General features: G+C 39.3%; 2 protein-coding genes across 5 annotated transcripts in view; both read left to right on the forward strand.

Annotated features, from left to right (window-relative positions):
- CTNNBL1 (catenin beta like 1) overlaps nt 1-18,754 on the forward strand; it is a 199,666-nt gene that overhangs the window by 67,845 nt on the left and 113,067 nt on the right. For all 4 annotated transcript variants that reach the window (XM_053573669.1, XM_053573671.1, XM_053573670.1 and 1 more), the window contains 2 exons: nt 10,986-11,079; nt 14,670-14,761. In XM_053573669.1, coding sequence (XP_053429644.1) covers nt 10,986-11,079; nt 14,670-14,761 — 186 coding nt within the window. The remainder of the gene's footprint in view (nt 1-10,985; nt 11,080-14,669; nt 14,762-18,754) is intronic.
- LOC128573421 (small integral membrane protein 15-like) lies at nt 3,187-6,047 on the forward strand. The gene has a single exon (XM_053573674.1). It carries the CDS (start codon nt 4,015-4,017, stop codon nt 4,243-4,245), a length of 231 nt encoding a protein of 76 aa, XP_053429649.1. The 5' UTR covers nt 3,187-4,014; the 3' UTR covers nt 4,246-6,047.

An 18,754-nucleotide genomic window follows, 5' to 3' on the forward strand; every position in this document is an offset into this window, starting at 1 on the left:
TAAACTTTGAAGTCTCGTATTGATTTGGCTTGGACTTGGTTGGCAATGTGTTTGTGCTACTCAGGTGAGGCTAAGCTTGGCAGGTTTTATGTTGCTGTAAGGGTACTTACTATGTAAATTTTTGGATCATATCCTTTTCTTTCCATTTCCATTAATGTTTTCGCCTTCATCTGTGTTCATTCCTAAGCAAATTCTTGTGTTCATTCTTTCAGTAAATGTAATAGAGTGCTTGGTATGTTTGCGATTCTGGGAACCAGGTATATAGCTGTGAGCACGACAGACAAAGTCCCCGCTTGTGTGGAAGACCTAAGGTAAGACTGAGCTTGGCATGGTCAAGGAACACAGAAAGGGCCAGTCCTATTAAAGTACAGCTGGGGTAGGGAAGAGAGTAGAGTCACAGCCAGACCATGTTCGGTTCTGTAGTCCTTGATAAGAAGTTTGGGTGGGGTGGTGCCTGTGGCTCAGTGAGTAGGGCGCGGGCCCCATATACCGAGGGTGGCGGGTTCAAACCCAGCCCCGGCTGAACTGCAACCAAAAAATAGCCGGACATTGTGGTGGGCGCCTGTAGTCCCAGCTGCTCGGGAGGCTGAGGCAGAAGAATCGCAGAAGCCCAAGAGCTGGAGGTTGCTGTGAGTCCTTTACCGAGGGCGGTAAAGTGAGACTCTGTCTCTACAAAAAAAAATAATAATAATAATAATAAAGAAAGAAAGAAAGAAGTTTGTGTGGATTTGCCAATGTCAAGGAGAGTAACTAGAGGGTTATAAGCAAGAAAGTGGTAACACAGTCTCACCAAACATTTTGAATAGACCATTCTGGCAGCTGTGTGGATAATGGATTGGAAGAGCAAAAGTAGAAGCTAAAAAATTACTAGATTGGCTGCAGCAGGCCTGAATTTTGCATTATGTTCATATTACCATTTGTATCCTCAAAACTTGTTTGATCAAGATTCAGTTGTGTAGGGTTTTATTTTTGTTTTTTTATATATGAAATTTCTGAAACTCCGAATAGGTAGAAAAACTCCATTCTAACTCTTGAGAAAGCTTATTGGCAGATTGTACCAGATAGAAAAAGAATCCTCCTTCAAACCCTCTCATTTGTCTTTTTTATTTGCTCTTCTTCTCTTATATCCATCTTCTTGGTCAAGTGGAAAAAGATGTCTGACCATGCCCTTGAACTTTATCTCAGTAGGCCCTGCTGGACTATTGTTTGGGAGGCTTGCTAATAAGCAGAAATAACCAATGACTTATCAGAAGGCATCAGGCCTAGGGTGGTCCTGATTTCTAAGGCCAGGGTTGTTCTTGATGGTGCTTTAATCTCTAAGCAGAATTTGTTTTTAGACTTCAGCACAGGTCCAAAAAATTGAAGGTAGACCCAAGGGGCTAGAGGCAGTAGGACAGAATGCTAATTTGTACTTCTTACTAAAAGATACCAGAGCTGTGCATAATATAAATATTTTTTCCGAGGGTTTTCAGAGCTAAATGTATTTTGACTGCTTTTGGCTTTCCTGCGATCAGATAAAATCACATTTAACCCAGCTAAATATAAAGTTTCACACTTTGCAAGCTTAAAAAGGCTGCCTGTTAGAAGTTAGATTTCAGTAGCAAGAAAAAAGATATTCTTCCAGCCGGGCAACCATTATCCATAACCATTCAGCTCCAGGATTTAAGTGCGTTGCTCACTGCCACTGTCCCCACCACTTTTCAGGCAGCAGTGAAGGGAAATATTACTAAGGATCAAGGAAAGGGGGAAAAATAATACAGATAAAGCAGCAATAAGCGATTGAAACTGGTGAAGCAGTTCACAGAACTGATGAGCAGTATGATACCCAGTGGAGTTGCAGTGTCTACGGCTTTAGGATTCAGGGAGATTATAAGTCAATTGGGGTGATTTAGGGAAAAACATACTGTGACATGGTTCATATTTTCCCCCAGATGTTTTTCTGTTTTCTCTCACATACCCAAATTGTCTAATTAATTAAGGAAAGCATTGCAGTGGATTTCTTTGGTGAAGCTGTTACTGGCTATGAGAGTTGAGACTAAGATAGTGTATCTCCTGGCACACAGGGGAGAACAGCTCTGTCTTGTATTTACAGGCGCTTTCAGTTCTGACCTCGCTATCTGCTCAAATAGTATCCATCCCCACAATGTTTCTCACACCAGGGCATAAAGGAGAGCAAAAAAAAAAAAAGAAAAAAAAATCTAATTTATTTATGATTCAGGTATTATAAATTGTTAACAATTTCAGCTTTTGCCCTTATCCAAATATTTCCCTTAAATCTCACCCAGATTGATTAAAGAGTTCATATTTCGGCTTGGCACCTGTAGCTCAAGCGGCTAGGGCGCCAGCCACATACACTGGAGCTGGCGGGCTCAAATCCAGCCTGGGCCCTCCAAACAACAATGACAACTACAACCAAAAAATAGCCAGGCATTGTGGAGCGCACCTGTGGCCCCAGCTACTTGGGAGGCTGAGGCAAGAGGATCGCTTAAGCCCAAAAGTTTGAGCCATGGCACTCTACCCAGGGCGACAGCTTGAGACTCTGTCTCAAAAAGGAAAAAAAAAAGAAAAGAATTTATATTTCAAGGTCTGTCCCTTTTTTCATCACTTGCATCCTCAGACTCATTTTGAATTATGTCTAGAGTGCCTTATACACAAGTGCTCAGGAAGTGTCAGTTGAATGAGATCATTTCTCTTTCCTTTCTCTACCCTCAGCAAAGTAATAGAGCATTATGAAGAGAAGTAGAGTTTGGGGTGGGGTGTGGTGGCTCATGCCTATAATCCTGGCACTTTGGGAGACTAGGGCAAGAAGATCACTTGAGGCCAAGAGTTCAAGACCAGTTTGGATAACATAGGGAGACCTCATCTCTATAAGTAAAAATAAAAATTATCTGGGCATGTACCTATAGTCCTAGCTACTCAGGAGGCTGAGGTGGGAGGATCACTTGAACCCAGGAACTTGAGGCTGCAGTGAGCTACAATCACACCACTGCATTTTAGCCTGGGCAATAAAGTGAGATACCATCTCTCTTTAAAAAAAAAAAAAAGTGTAGTTTGAGAGTTGGTCACTTCTATCCCCAGCTTTGTGACTTTGGCCAGGCTAATTAATTTCTCTGAACCTTTGTTTTCTCACCTATAGAAGTGAGGTTTACATGAGGATAAATAGGGCAATATATAAAACAAGCCAATTACAGTGCACAAAGTAAGTGTTCCATCATGTTATTAATTTAGCACAATTTACTGAATATCTGGTATATACAGCATTTGTGTAAGACTTTGAAGGGTATACCAAGATTAATGAAGTGAGGTGCCTGCCTTCAAGGAACTTGGCTTTTTCTTAGGCAGTGGGAAATGTGAACAGTAAGTAATCAAGTATCCAAAGAGGTAAGGGGCTAGATGCAAATTCTCTACTTGATTCTTTGAACAGCCACCATGGACAAGACCCAAGGTAAGACATGTTTTCACTTAACCCTTAAAACTTGTCCTCATTTGGTAAGTGAGGAGACTAGGGCACTAAGAAGGAGGATAACTTCACAGACAGGTTTGCGTATTGGCTGTGTACCTAGGAGTCCTACCAAATGCATAATCACTTTTGATAATAGAAAATTAGGTGTAGCTGGTGGTGAGTGGGAGCGGGATCGCGGCCCCGCCGCTACATAGGGGCGGCTGTTGCTTAGTTTTTGTCCCAGTTCCCAGCGCAGGCGGTTGCGGCGCTAGGTGTGGTGGCGCCGACGCCGGTTCCCCGGGACTTTTGGTTTTGCGGAGCGGCCCGCGCTTGCCAAGGCCGAGGGGCACGAGTGAACATGGTTCCCGAGGGCCAGCGGCCTCGTTAGATCACCCACAGTATAGAATTTAAACCTTCTCTCTGAAGTGTGTGGTAAAACTAAAGACGACGATGAACAACTAAAGGTAGTCTAGAATTGTGCTCACTAATAGTAGCAGGACAAAGTTGAGAGATCTGCTCACTAATAATACCAGGACAAAGTTAAGAGATTGCAACTCAAGCATACGACTGCTATGAAGATGTTTGATATTAAGGCTTGGGCTGAGTATGTTGTGGAATGGGCTGCAAAGGACCCATATGGCTTCCTTACAACAGTTATTTTGGCCTTTACTCCACTGTTCCTAGCAAGTGCTGTACTGTCTTGGAAGTTGGCCAAGATGATTGAGGCCAGGGAGAAGGAGCAAAAGAAGAAACAAAAACGTCAAGAAAATATTGCAAAAGCTAAACGACTAAAGAAGGATTGAAGGAATGAACAGGCTCCATGACCAGAGGGAAAATCATTTGGAAAATTACGCAGCTTTGGAAGGACCCACTAAGGTTTCTTTTTTGGATTTCTCAACAGTATTACTTAGCAAAGGAAATTCGACAAAATGGAAGAATCATGCTAATTCTAACCTCAATACTGTAGTAACTTTTAGGTTTGGGTATATAAGTATGTTGGTATCTATTGACAGTTACTGTAAATTAGCTTTTACTATGGTATAAATTCTTTATAACTGACTTAATCATTTGCCATTTTAATAGTTTACATACTGAAAAAAAAATCCTGTGGAGAAAATGATTTTAGATTATGAACTCTCAAATTAGCTATTTAAAATGGGGCCCTTTTCTAGACAGAGGAAGTCAAGAATGAACTTGATTCAAAGGAAGTCAAAATTGAACTTTATGAGGTGAAAGGTGTGCATTGTCTAAAGAGAGAGATACAGTATTTTAATCACATCTTTTCTCATTATTGCTTATTTCTTAGAATAATTCCTGGCTTAAAGCAAAATAATAATTACTTTCTATTTTCTGCATTTTTCTGATATTTTTTGAGAAAACTGGTACTTAGCAAGACATTCTGCATTTTTTAAACCTTGTTTTGTCAAGAATTGTCTTAACTATGTAGAATACCACCTACTGGATATAACAGTTTTTGTACTTAGTGAATGCTGCCATTTTTTTATGGACAACTTAAGAAGAGTAATACTATGATTTATAGCTTTCAATAAAAATGCCAAACACTGTAGTACCTTGGAACCAGTACCTTGAAAGTAGATCTGTATAATTATGTCTTAACATATAATTTTCTGAGTGTACAGACACCATTTTTGTTTTTTATTCCACTCTTTATTTTGATTTATATGGTAGTGTTGTCCAGTACTTTTTGGTCAAACAGGTTCAAAGCAAAAACTAAAAGTTTCACATTAAAAAAAACAAAAAACTGTTAACAGTTAAGTTATACTTTATAACTATTAAAGGCTTAAAATTTGGAAAACATTTTGTTGGCATTGTAATCTGGTGAAAAGGATAAATTATGTCAAAGTGAGAATGTTCTATAATTAGAAATAAAAAGCTAAAGTATGTTTCTGTCTGTTAAGTAGTATAACTGGACCATTTCTCTACTAAACATGGCTTTTATAAATGCCTGGTCCAGTAATTGTATTCACTGACTCAGTATCTAATAGCTTATTAACATCTTTACAACTCTGATAATTTTCAGTTATAAAAAATTTTAACAGCTCTAATTTAAAAATGAAACTATATCTCAAAATAAATTTGATACTTTTTGGTAATGAGGTCCTGAGTTTGTTTGTTTGGAGAGAGGGTAACAGTTTAAATTAGATATGTTAGGCAAGTTAGCCTCTTTGGATTATTGGTAAGCATATTTGTAAAAGGTTAGGAAAGTGCTTGTCAAAACCTAAGAAGCTCTGAGAATATTTATGGACCAGTTTGAATAACACATAATGCTGTTATTGTAGGTTATTAGTTCCTACTTGGTGCCAGTGTGATTGACATATCAAAACTTTAGGTGATGAAATAATGTAGTGTTTAGTTATGAGTTGGTTATTCAGGTGATTTAGGAGATGTTTATATTATCATTGAAATTAAAACTTAAAAGAAATTCTTCTTTACAACTACCAGCATAGAACCTTGTTAAAAAAGGGTTAAGATATATCTAAAATATTTTTTGGTTTTCTGTTACCAGGCTGTTCATGGAAAGAATTTACATATATATGTCTTACTGGCCACATTTTAGAATAAAAGTATTTGAAGCAAAGTGTATTGTCATCTCACTTATGTACTAAAGCTATGGTTTCATTGATTCACTTGTAGCAAATATACAGATATTTAACTAAAAGTCTGTTTTTCTTGTATTTCTGTTAAAGTCTTAACAGATGCCAATTTTTGTATTTGTTTGACACTTGCTATTTTTCTTTCTTCAGCTTCCCCCAATATTTATAGAGCCTTTTTATACATGTGAGATCAACATTTTACAGTATTTGTGTTTGTGTTTATTTAGGGGTCTAGGCGGAGTGAGTATAAAATAAGGAAAATTGTGAGGTTTGGGATTCTTCAGAAAACTCCTATTTTCTCTCATGTAACAAATAGTACTATTGTTGAAAGAATCACATTTACTATTATTTAGAATATTTCTTTTTAAAAATTTCCTACTTAGGGGGCAAGACATGATTGCAAGAGGGACTTTACCTAACAATTGCAATCAGTGTAACCTGGCTTATTGTACCCTCAATGAATCCCCAACAATAAAAAAAAGAAAAAAAAAAAAAAAGAAAATTAGGTGTATCCTAAAACAAACCTGAACAGAATCAGAAGAATTGAAATTTTACCTTGTATCTTCTCAGACCACAAGGCACTAAAGGTGGAACTCAACTCCAACAAAAAGGTTCCACCCCACACAAAGGCATGGAAATTAAACAGACTTCTGTTGAATGACAGATGGATGCAGGAAAAAATAAAAGAGGAAATCATTAACTTCCTTGAGCATAACAACAATGAAGGCGCAAGCTACCAAAACCTGTGGGATACTGCAAAAGCAGTTTTGAGAGGAAAATTTATCACTTTAAATGCCTACATTCGAAAAACAGTGAGTGCATCAATAAACTCACAAGCCATCTTATGGAATTGGAAAAAGAAGAACAATCTAAGCCTAAACCCAGTAGAAGAAAAGAAATATCTAAAATTAAATCAGAGATCAATGAAATTGAAAACAAAAGAATCATTCAGAAAATTAATGAAACAAGGAGTTGGTTTTTTGAAAAAATAAATAAAATAGACAAACCATTGGCCAGACTAATGAGAAATAGAAAAGTAAAATCTCTAGTAGCCTCAATCAGAAATGATAAAGGGGAAATAACTGATCCCACAGAGATACAAGAGATCATCTCTGAATACTACTAGAAATTCTATGCCCAGAAATTTGACAACGTGAAGGAAGTGAATCAATATTTGGAATCACATCCTCTCCCTAGACTTAGCCAGGAAGAAATAGAGCTCCTGAACAGACAAATTTCAAGCACTGAGGTCAAAGAAACAATAAATCTTCCAACAAAAAATGCCCTAGTCTGGATGGCTTCACACCAGTATTCTATCAAACCTTCAAGGAAGAGCTTATTCCTATACTGCAGGAATTATTACAAAAAATTGAGGAAGAAGGAATCTTCCCCAACGCGTTCTACAAAGCAAACATTAGCCTGATACCAAAACCAGGAAAAGATCCAACTAAAAAGGAGCATTTCAGACCAATTTCATTAATCATTATAGATGCAAAAATTCTCAACAACATCCTAGCCAGTAGATTACAGCTCATCATCAAAAAAGTCATTCATCATGATCAAGTAGGCTTCATCTCAGGGATGCAAGGCTGGTTTAACATATACAAGTCCAAAACATTATCCACTGTATTAACAGAAGCAAAAACAAAGACCATATGATCCTCTCAATAGATGCAGAAAAAGCATTCGATAAAATCCAGCATCCTTTTGTAATTAAAACACTGAAGAGTATAGGCATAGGTGGCACATTTCTTAAACTGATCGAAGCTATCTATGACAAACTCACAGCTGATATTTTACTGAATGGAGAAAAACTGAAATTTTCCTCTTAGAACTGGAACCAGACAAGGTTGTCCTCTGTCACCATTACTATTCAACATAGTGCTGGAAGTTCTAGCCAATAGAATTAGGCAAGACAAGGAAATAAAGGGTATCCATCCAAATGGGAGCAGAGGAGGTCAAACTCTCCCTCTTTGCTGACTATATGATCTTATACTTAGAGAACCCCAAAGACTCAACCACAAGACTCCTAGAAGTCATCAAAAGATACAGTAATGTCTCAGGACATAAAATAAATGTCCACAAGTCAGTAGCCTTTGTATACAGCACTAACAGTCAAGATGAGAGGCTAATTAAGGACACAACTCCCTTCACCATAGCTTCAAAGAAAATTGAAATACCTAGGAATATACCTAACAAAAGAGGTGAAGGACCTCTATAAAGAAAATTATGAAATCCTAAGAAAGGAAATAGCAGAGGATATTAACAAATAGAAGAATATACCATGCTCGTAGCTGGGAAGAATCAACATTGTTAAAATGTCTTTACTTCCGAAAAATTATCTACTGATTCAGTGCCATCCCTATTAAAATACCAACATTGTACTTTCAAGACTTGGAAAAAAATGATTCTGCATTTTGTATGAAACCAGAAAAAAACCCATATAGCTAAGGCAGTTCTTAGTAATAAAAACAAAGCTGGGGGCATCAACATACCAGATTTTAGGCTGTACTACAAAGCCATAGTGGTCAAGACAGCATGGTACTGGCACAAAAATAGAGACATAGACATTTGGAATCGAATAGACAACCAGGAAATGAAACTAACATCTTACAACCACCTAATCTTCGATAAACCAAACAAGAACATACCTTGGGAGAAAGACTCCCTATTCAATAAATGGTGCTGTGAGAACTGGATAGCCACATGTAAAAGACTAAAACTGGACCCACACCTTTCTCCACTCACAAAAATTGATTCAAGATGGATAAAAGACTTAAATTTAAGGCATGAAACAATAAAAATCCTCAAAGAATTCATAGGAAAAACACTGGAAGATATCGGCCTGGGAATGACTTCATGAAGAAGACTGCTGTGGCAATTGCAACAACAACAAAAATAAACAAATGGCACTTAATTAAACTGAAAACTTCTGTACAGCTATGGAGACAACAACCAAAGCAAATAGACAACCTACACAATGGGAAAGGATATTTGCATATTTTGAATCAGACAAAAGCTTGATATCTAGGATCTATAGAGAAATTAATCCACATGAAAATAGCCAATAATCCCACATATCAATAGGCAAGAGACACGAATAGAACCTTCTCTAAAGAAGACTGACGAATGGCTAACAAACATATGAAAAAATGCTCATCATCCCTAATTATTAGAGAAATGCAAATCAAAACCACCCTGAGGTACCATCTAACCCCAGCAAGAATGGCCTATATCACAAAATCTCAAAACTAGATGCTGGCGTGGATGTGGAGAGAAGGGAACACCTTTACATTGTTGGTGGGACTACAAACTAATGCAACCTTTTTTGGAAGGAAGTATGGAGAACCCTCAGAGAACTCAAGCTAGACCTCCCATTTGATCCTGCAATCTCATTAGTGGGCATCTACCTAGAAGGAAAAAAAAATCCTTTTATCATAAGGACACTTGCACTAGACTGTTTGTTGCAGCTCAATTTACAATTGCCTAAATGCCCACCAACCCAGGAATGGATTAACAAGCTGTGGTATATGTACACCAAGGAATACTATTCAGCCATTAAAAAAAACGGAGACTCAGGCAGCACCTGTGGCTCAAATGAGTAGGGCGCCAGCCCCATATACCAGAGGTGATGGGTTCAAACACAGCCCCAGCCAAAAACTGCAAAAAAAGAGTAGAGACTTTACAGCCTTTATATTATCCTGGATGGAAGCGGAACACATTATTCTTCGTAAAGCATCACAAGAATGGAGAAGCATGAATCCTATGTACTCAATTTTGATATGAGGACAATTAATGACACGGTGGGGGTGGGGGAAGGGGAGAGCAGAGAGAGAAAGGAGGAGGAAGGGGTGGGGAAAGGAAGAGCAGTGAGGGAAGGGGGGGGCCTTGGTGTGTGCCGCACCTTTTGGAAGCAAGACACGATTGTAAGAGGGACTTTACCTAACAAATGCAATCAGTGTAACCTGGTTTCTTGTACCCTCAATGAATCCTCAACAATAAAAAAAAAAAAAGAAATTAAACATGTTCTATGGCACAGAAAGAAAAAAGAAAAGAAAATTAGGCATGTCCTTAGTTGTCCTCCTTCATGTGCAGTCTCCCTAGGATACAGACTTTGCACAGAAGGTAGCATGAAGCAGTGAAAAGCATCACTTCGCCTAAGAAGGAAGCCTGATTTTTGCATTTGCTGCCACTGCTTAGTAGCTATGTGGTCTTGGCTGAGTCACTAACCCTGGAATATGAGCTGTATGATGTGGCTGCTGAAAGTTTCCTATCTACCTCAAAGTGTGTGAATCAAATTAAGAGAAATACAATAGCTTTGTATGCATTAAATGTAATACAGATATAAAGCAGATATGTAACAGATCTATTATGTTAATATATTCTTTTTTTAAGTAGGAACTAGAACTTTTTCATTAAGTAATAGTTTCATTAAGGCTTAACGTAGAAAGTTAGGAAGGTTTGGGGTTTAACCCTAAATTTTGAGGTCAGCGTGAAGTGTTGCTAGTAAATAGTCCAACTAAACATCTCTTAGTGCTGTGGTCAGAAAGATGTTTTGGCTTGAAGGAACTGTTGACCTGACTTAATGTGGCATTCATGTAAGGCGTTTAAGTATGAGAAAGAGCACCAGATTTGGTTTCAGATGGTCCATGTCTGAGTGCTAGCTGAACTGTCACTCATTAACCTTTTAACCTTGAGTTTCACTTTGTCTCTTTAAGCGTCAGTTTATCTTAGGAATAATGATGTCTGCCCTTTCCTCCTTCAGGGATCACGTTAAGCCTCAAAAGACATTAATGGTATGGGAAAGCACATTTTAAACCATACATTACTTGATTCATTCAAATAGTAGAGAAGTCTGTATGGGGATGGGAATATTTGGGGGACTGTGACATGTGTCCCTCTCACCTTTTGCTTCCCTGTTCCTGCAGGTGGAAGGGCAGGTGGTAGCACTGCTGGTACAGAATCTGGAGCGCCTGGACGAGTCTGTGAAAGAGGAGGCAGACGGTGTCCATAACACTCTGGGTGAGGAGAAGAGTGTCTGCTGCTGTTGCCTGATTCCTTTGTGTTTGTTTTGGGGCTTGGTGTTCATTTCCCTTCTTCCTTCATAATAGAGTCAACAGCCAGAGTGTTTTCCTTCCTTCTGCTCCCAAACTGCCTTTTCAGAAATGAAGACCTTTGTGTAAATTTCATATAATGGTGGCCTTAGTTTGGCTTTCAGGTAATAAAACAGAAATCCACTAAGTAGGTAACTTTTCTAGACAAGAACTGCTGGCTCCTTTTAGTAGGCCTTTGGCTCCAAAGGTTGGAACAAAAATCTATGCAGGGTGATTTCTTTTTTCTTTTCTTTCCCCCTTCCCCTTCCCTTCTCTTTCTTTCCCCCTTTCTTTCCTTGAAAAGTATATATTTAAACATTTTAATCACTTTTATTTAATTTTTCTTATTAATTTCTTTCAGTGGGACTACAAATTTTTAGACTATTGTGTTTTTTTTTTTTTTTTTTTTTTTTTGCACTCAAAGTACTTTTATTGTTGGGAATTCATTGATGGTACAATAAGCCAGGTTACACTGATTGCAATTGTTAGGCAAAGTCCCTCTTGCAATCGTGTCTTGCCCTCATAAAGTGTGATACACACCAAGGCCCCACCCACCTCCGTCCCTCTTTCTGCTTTTCCTCCCCCCCATAACCTTAATTGTTGTTAATTGTCCTCACATCAAAATTGAGTAGATAGGATTCATGCTTCTCCATTCTTGTGATGCTTTACTAAGAATAACATCTTCCACTTCCATCCAGGTTAATAGGAAGGATGTAAAGTCTCCATTTTTTTTAATGGCTGAATAGTATTCCATGGTATACATATACCACAGCTTGTTAATCCATTCCTGGGTTGGTGGGCATTTGGGCTGTTTCCACATTTTGGCGATTGTAAATTGGGCTGCAATAAAAGTCTAGTACGAGTGTCCTTATGATAAAAGGATTTTTTTCCTTCTGGGTAGATGCCCAGTAATGGGATTGCAGGATCAAATAGGAGGTCTAGCGTGAGTGCTTTGAGGGTTCTCCATACTTCCTTCCAGAAAGGTTGTACTAGTTTGCAGTCCCACCAGCAGTGTAAAAGTGTTCCCTCCGTCACCCTCAGTAGAGAGCTGTGTCATCACAGCTCACAGCAACCTCCAGCTCTTGGGCTTAGGTGATTCTCAATGCCCGGCTATTTTTTGTTGGAGTTTGGCCGGGGCTGGGCTTGAACCCGCCACCCTCGGCATATGGGGCCGGCGCCCTGCTCACTGAGCCCCGGCACTGCCCCACTGTGTACCTTTATAAGGCATTTTATTTGAAAAAGAGTTAGTGTTTCTTTCCTTTCTCATGTGTAGATCGCCATGTAAACCGAATTGAAATATCGCTGCTAACCTGGCTGACCCTGCCTCATGCATCCATTTCAGTGGGTTTCAGCTCGTACTTGTTCTCCTCTTCCTTCTCCTCAGTCTTTCCCTTTGCAAGTTGCTGAACCAATAGCCTGTTTTAAACTTGTGCTTTGGGGTAGTCCTCTTTATCACTGGTCACTCCCATGAAACCAGAAGTGTCTTATCTGTAAGCACAGCTGGAGAAACGAGTGTGGCCCAGCAGAAGCAGACACTTCGATGAGATTGGATTTACTCTCAGCTCCTTTGTGTTTACCACAGATTTGTCTTGTAGTTGCAGATTCTCTTCAGTGAGGATCATCATAAAGAAAGGGCAAGATGGGCACCCAGAGGGCAAGAGGAGAGAACACAGCAGTCTGTAATTTGGGGGTCGGCTGTAATGTAGAGCCGGAATTTGGCAATGCTAAATTTGTTAGTGTAATGCTAGACCTTGTAGAATCAAAAGCTTATCAGAAGATTTACCTGAGTGTTAATAAAAAGAGCCTGGTGTATTGTATATGAAACCAGCACATTGTACCCCTTTATTGCACTAATGTACACAGCTATGATTTAACCATAAAAAAAAATAATTTATTAAAAAAAAATAAAGAGCCTGGTGTAATGGAAAAAGTACCAGCTTAGCAGCCTGGTGCTTTCTCTGATGTCAGCCTGGTCAGCTACCAGCCGCTCAGGAGACTGATCCCGCTCTCACTTACTGAGTTCGTCAGCCACTGAGTTGGGCTGGGGGAGATTATGATGAATTAAGCATGGTTCTGCTCCTTAAGGGGCAGACTTTTGAGAAAGTCTTGTACAGAAAGGAAATACAGTATAGGGTGATGTGTGGTATAATAGGTGTCAGTGAAAAGCACTGTGGGAGTGAAGAGGAAGGGTCTCCAAATTGCTGGTTAGGAGCAGGTAGCCCACGGGTGGAGAAGCAGGAAAAGGGTCCCTAGACAGAGGAGTGTTGTTTGTAAAAATCATGAATGGGCATGGACTTTGGAGAAAGATTAGAAGTTTCTTGTGACATTAGGAGGTGGGAGTGTTGGGAGATGAGATTAGAAGAATAAATTTGTCAAGATTATGGAAGACCTTGGCAAAAACGATGGCAAAAAGCTTGGATTTTACTCTAGTGAAAATAGGAAACCATCTAAAATATAAGCCGAAGAGTAAGATAAAGACATATGAGATTAAAACGAATGAGTTGATTTTCTTAGAAGATGCGAGAAAGTAATTGAGGGTATTGTAATAATCTTCATCTCTCAGGGTCCCATTGCCACTCTGCCCCCACAGCTTTGTATTCCCGCTGCCTGGTCATCCTTTACTTTGCCAAGGAGGGCAAAGGAGTGAGGAAGATGATAGAAGGCGTGGTGATTTCTTCAGCCTTTTCCCCGAAATTCATGCCCAGTGTATTCTAGATATTGTGCTTAGGGAACACAGAACTATACCTGCTTTATGACAGTAAAATACTTGAGGATTTGGAGCAGGAGGAGGCCTGAATGGAAATGAAAGCTTTCGATGTATTAAGGACTCTAGGTGATTTGTTTTTTAAAGCCCTCCTTTTTAATATCACAGTCATGCAATAACTTTTTCTTTTGCCTCCTAACTTTTAATTTTTCTATTAAGCAGCACTTTGGCTGTTGTAGGAGATAGCAGGACCAATTATATTTGCTTTCTAATACCTGACAGTTACCTCTGCCAGCACGGCCTTCCTCCTCTATGCACGTTATTTTGTTCAATTAAGAAGATTTTGCCTCCCTTGTAATACCCTTGTTTCCCCATGATTCAGAGAAAGAGAAGTGAAAATGAACCAGGAAAGGAAGAGACTCTGAATTCCTCCTTCCCTTATTTTTTTCCTAAGGCTTCTGGCCACCTCCATGTCTCTTGAGTTACGGGTTTTGGAGACTCTGGTACAGCAGGGAATTAGTCATCTTAGGCACACCCTTTTGTGTGTTCTGCTCTAGTATTGTTCCCTATTAGCATAGGAAATCTATCACTTGTCCCTTCCGTGAATTTCATCATTTTCAGTTATGAGTTTTACTTGTAACATAACTTGAAGAAAAAAACCATAGGAACTCCCCAGTTAATCTAAAAATGACAACACAGCTGGGAGGAATACAGAGAAGTGGGAAGGGGGAATAAAAGCCTGTTGTGAGAAGCAAGCTTGTTGCAGATGGAAACAAAGTTACCCTCCCAAATGACTGATGTCTGTCTCCCTTCAGCTATTATAGAAAACATGGCAGAGTTCCGACCTGAGATGTGTACAGACGGTGCCCAGCAGGGTCTTCTGCAGTGGCTGTTGAAGAGGCTGAAGGTAAGTTTGGCTTTGTGGGACTGCAGCTCAAATCTGTCTTTGCTGTGGGCATAGTTGATGCTGGGTTATTTGGGTAGACCTGTTAGACGAGCTATATGATCTAGTTTGGGAAGCTTCAGTTACCACTTGCCTCTTTCTTTCCTTTTATTTTTCCTCTCCTCTTTTTTTCCTCTCCTCTTTAAAAGAAGAGGCTGTAAGCCAGGTACAATGGCTCTTGCCTGTAATCCCAGTATTTTGGGAGGCCAAAGTGGGAGGATCACTTGAGGCCAAGAGTTTGAGACAAGCCTGGGTACATAACAAGACCCCATCTCTATTTAAAAAAAAAAAGGTAGGTGTGTTGGTACTTGCCCATAGTCCCGGTTACTCTGGAGGCTGAGGCAGGAGGATCACTTGAGCCTAGGTTATGGTGAGCTTTAATTGCACCAGTGCACTCCAGCCTGGGCGACAGTGCACAAGACCCCAACTCACACACACAAAAAAAGAAGCCTCTTTAAAAATAGCCTTTAGTACCTCTGAAAATACGGACATGTTATAAATACAAAATTATGTGATACGGAAGGTATCAAACAGAAAGTAAAAGTTCACCTCCACTGATCCTTCTAGTTGTACTTCCCAGGGGTAGCCACTGTTAACATAATGTTTTCTTACACAAGTTGTCTTTTTCATTGAACTAATGATAACCTAGTATTCCTTTGTGCAGCTATACGAAAATTAATTTAACCATTCTCCTGTTTATATGAGTTTTTTACTGTTACAAACAATGCTGCAGTGAAACAGTAGCTTCCTCTTATCTATAGTTTTGCTTTCTGTGGTTTTTGTTACTGTATTCCAAAACTAGGTAAGTATAGTACAAGAAGATATTTTGAGAGAGAGACCACATTCACATAACTTCTGTTACAGTATATTGTTATGGCTATTCTGTTTTATTACTATGTTAATATCTTGCTGTGCTTAATTTATAAATTAAATTTTATCATAGGTACGTATGTATAGGAAAAACTGTGGTATTTAATATATATAGCATACATTACTATCTGTGCTTTCTTTGGAATGTGTCCCCAACAGATAAGGAGGGGACTACTGGACTACTATATCCTTAAATACCATGGTCTTTCACACATATTTGTCTTGGCCTATCTGTACAGCGTATCTATACGATAAATTCCTAGAAGTGGAATTGACAGGTCAAAGGGTGTGCACATTAACATTTCTGGTGGATACTGCAAAACTGTCCTCTGTAAAGGCTGCCCCACTGATTCGAGACTGTCTTTTTCCCTCTACTTTTAACAACATTGCAAATTATCAAATTTAAAGGTTTGTTAATTTGATAGTGAAAACTGGTATTGTTTGAATTTGGAACTGTAAAGTCAAGTAAAGTATATGGGCTTCTAGTTGTCTATTAGCCATTTCTATTCATCTCTTTTAGCTTCATGTTTGTATTCTTTGTCCATATTTCTGTTGGATTGTTCATTCTCTTTCCTTTTCACTGTGTTGTTAACAATCAGTGCTGTCCCATAGAGTAACTGAGGAAAAGGAGGGATAAGAGCTCTTCTTAGAATGGTTTTTTTTTTTTTTTGAGACAGAGTCTCACTTTGTTGCCCTTGGTAGAGTGCCATGGCATCACAGCTCACAGCAACCTCCAGCTCTTGGGCTTAGGCGATTCTCTTGCCTCAGCCTCCCAAGTCGCTGGGATTATAGGTGTCTGCCACAACCCCTGGCTATTTTTGTTGTTGTTGTTGCAGTTGTTGTTGCGGGGCCAGGTTTGAACCTGCCACCCTCGGTACATGGGGCTGTCGCCCTACTCACTGGGCCACAGGCACCGCCCCTCTTAGAATAGTTTTAACCAAAGGAGTGGTGGGAGGCAGTTTGGAACTGCTTGTGTGCTTCTGAAATGGTCCTCTGGCCAGCCAGGATGCCAGTTTTTTGGTGAGAAGGAGGCACTGGTTTATAGCTAGAGTGATTCTCCAAGCAGTTACAGCCTTGCCGTGCTTGAGTGTCATAGAAATCCAGAAAGTCTGGGAGTATCAGGTCCTCCACTGTCTTGGCAGGGATAAAGCGAAGGTTCTGCCTCAAATATCTGTCATATGCCCCTCCCTCTCTGACAGTCTAGGTCTTCCCCAGCCCCTCTATTTTAATGAGTTGTTCTCATTAAATTAACATAGGGTCACATAACATAGTTGTTGAGAATACTCAGCCCAACTATTGCCATCAGTGGGTAGAGCCACCTTTGCCTGGCGAAGTTCACTGGACTTCAGCTTCCTTCAGACTCTACCCCTTTTTCTTTTCATGCCTGCTGCACTCAGCAGATGGTTAATTCATGCCTTATCTTGCAACTTCCTTTGGGTCTTCTCTCTTGAGTCTAGATGTCCTTTGATTTTAGAACTAGACTAGAACTAGAACTAATGGTTCTCTTACAGAAGTTAGGCTATCGGAATTCCAGTGTATACCTGTAACTGTGTGACGTTCACCCTCATGGAGCATCTTTTTTTCATTTACAAAGTGGAGATGATTTCATCACTTGGCAGACTTTAATATTCTTATGTGTGCTCATTTTCTTTCTCAAAATATCCTTAAATTTCATAAGAACAGAGACTAGGTTTCTGTCGTATTTGTATCATCTTCCAGTTATTCTCAGAATGTCTTTCCCAGCTAGGAGCATCAGCATCACCTGGAAACGTGTTAGAAATGCAAATTCTTGGGTCCACCCAGACCCATTGAATCTGCAAAGCTGTGGATAGAGCCTGCAATCTGTTTGAACAAGCTCTCCAGGTGATTCTGATGTAAGCTAATGTCTGAGAACCAATGTCCTAGAGTGCTTATGTTTAGATTTCTTGTAATTTGATCATCCCATATTTTTTCAGTAATCTTTGAGTAATTCTTGAGTGAGTGGCACATTGATGACAGCCACTTTAGTCTTGAATTTCTCATTTTTGTACTGGTAGTCTAGCAGTACATGGAGATATTCGTGGATCTCTTCATCCACCAAATGAAACCTCACTAATTTGTCCTAATGAGGATAAAACCCATTGCAGATGATCGCATTGAATGGATTAGCAGGTAAGCAGATAATGGTAGTGTGAGAGACACTGCGTCACAGTTCATTTTTTTAATGAGGAGTACACCTTATTAGTTATATTATGTACTATTAAAAATTACACCAAAATAGAGTTTTATTTTTATTTCTAAAGAAAAAAAATTAAGATTCTGTTTTGTTTTCCAGTTAAATCAATGCTTCAGAAACAGTTGCAACTTTCAGCAAAGAGTTAATGAACTGAGAATTGGCTAAGTTATACAATATGTACAACTGGTTGATGCTAAAGTCCTTAGCCTCTTATGACCTGAGGTTAAGATTTTGCAGGGCACAATCTGCTTTGACAGTTGTACAGGGCTACAGATATGTCTGAACTTGCCCTGTGTGTTCCAGGTACCAGAGGTGATACCTGCAGCTTCTGGCTGTGGGTGGTAGCATAATTGTTTTGTACTTTCCAAAAAAGCAGCAGCTCCCCAAAAGGTGATGTTTAATTTTATTCAAGGCTAGTACGTGCTGAGTCCAAACCTATGCATAACTCTGTAATTACTCTGACAGCTGAAAGATTTAGGATCGCCAGGCTCCTGGGTAGAAGAGAGCCCTACAAGTTCCAAGCCCCACTGGTTAAGATTTTGATTAAATGTCTTTGTAATTTGGCAGTTTGGTATTATGCGATCTCTGGCAGAGATTCAAACAAAGTAAAATTTTCTTGGAAAGTTTTGTCTTTGGCAAAACATGAAAGATTAGTCTCCCACTGTCCCACCTGGCCCAATTTCTTTTATTTCTTTTTTACTGGATTAAAATATTTACTTGTAATCATCATCATGATCACTGAGTTTTCCCCATCTATTTACTAAGAATTTCATACATCAACTGCCCACTACTGCAAAGTGTTATTCTGGATCCCTTACATATATTGTTGTAATCTCCACACAAACAACTGTGCTAAGAGGGTGCCACTATCC

This window comes from Nycticebus coucang, chromosome 21, assembly GCF_027406575.1.
Source record: "Nycticebus coucang isolate mNycCou1 chromosome 21, mNycCou1.pri, whole genome shotgun sequence".
NCBI classification, from domain to species: Eukaryota; Metazoa; Chordata; class Mammalia; order Primates; family Lorisidae; genus Nycticebus; species Nycticebus coucang.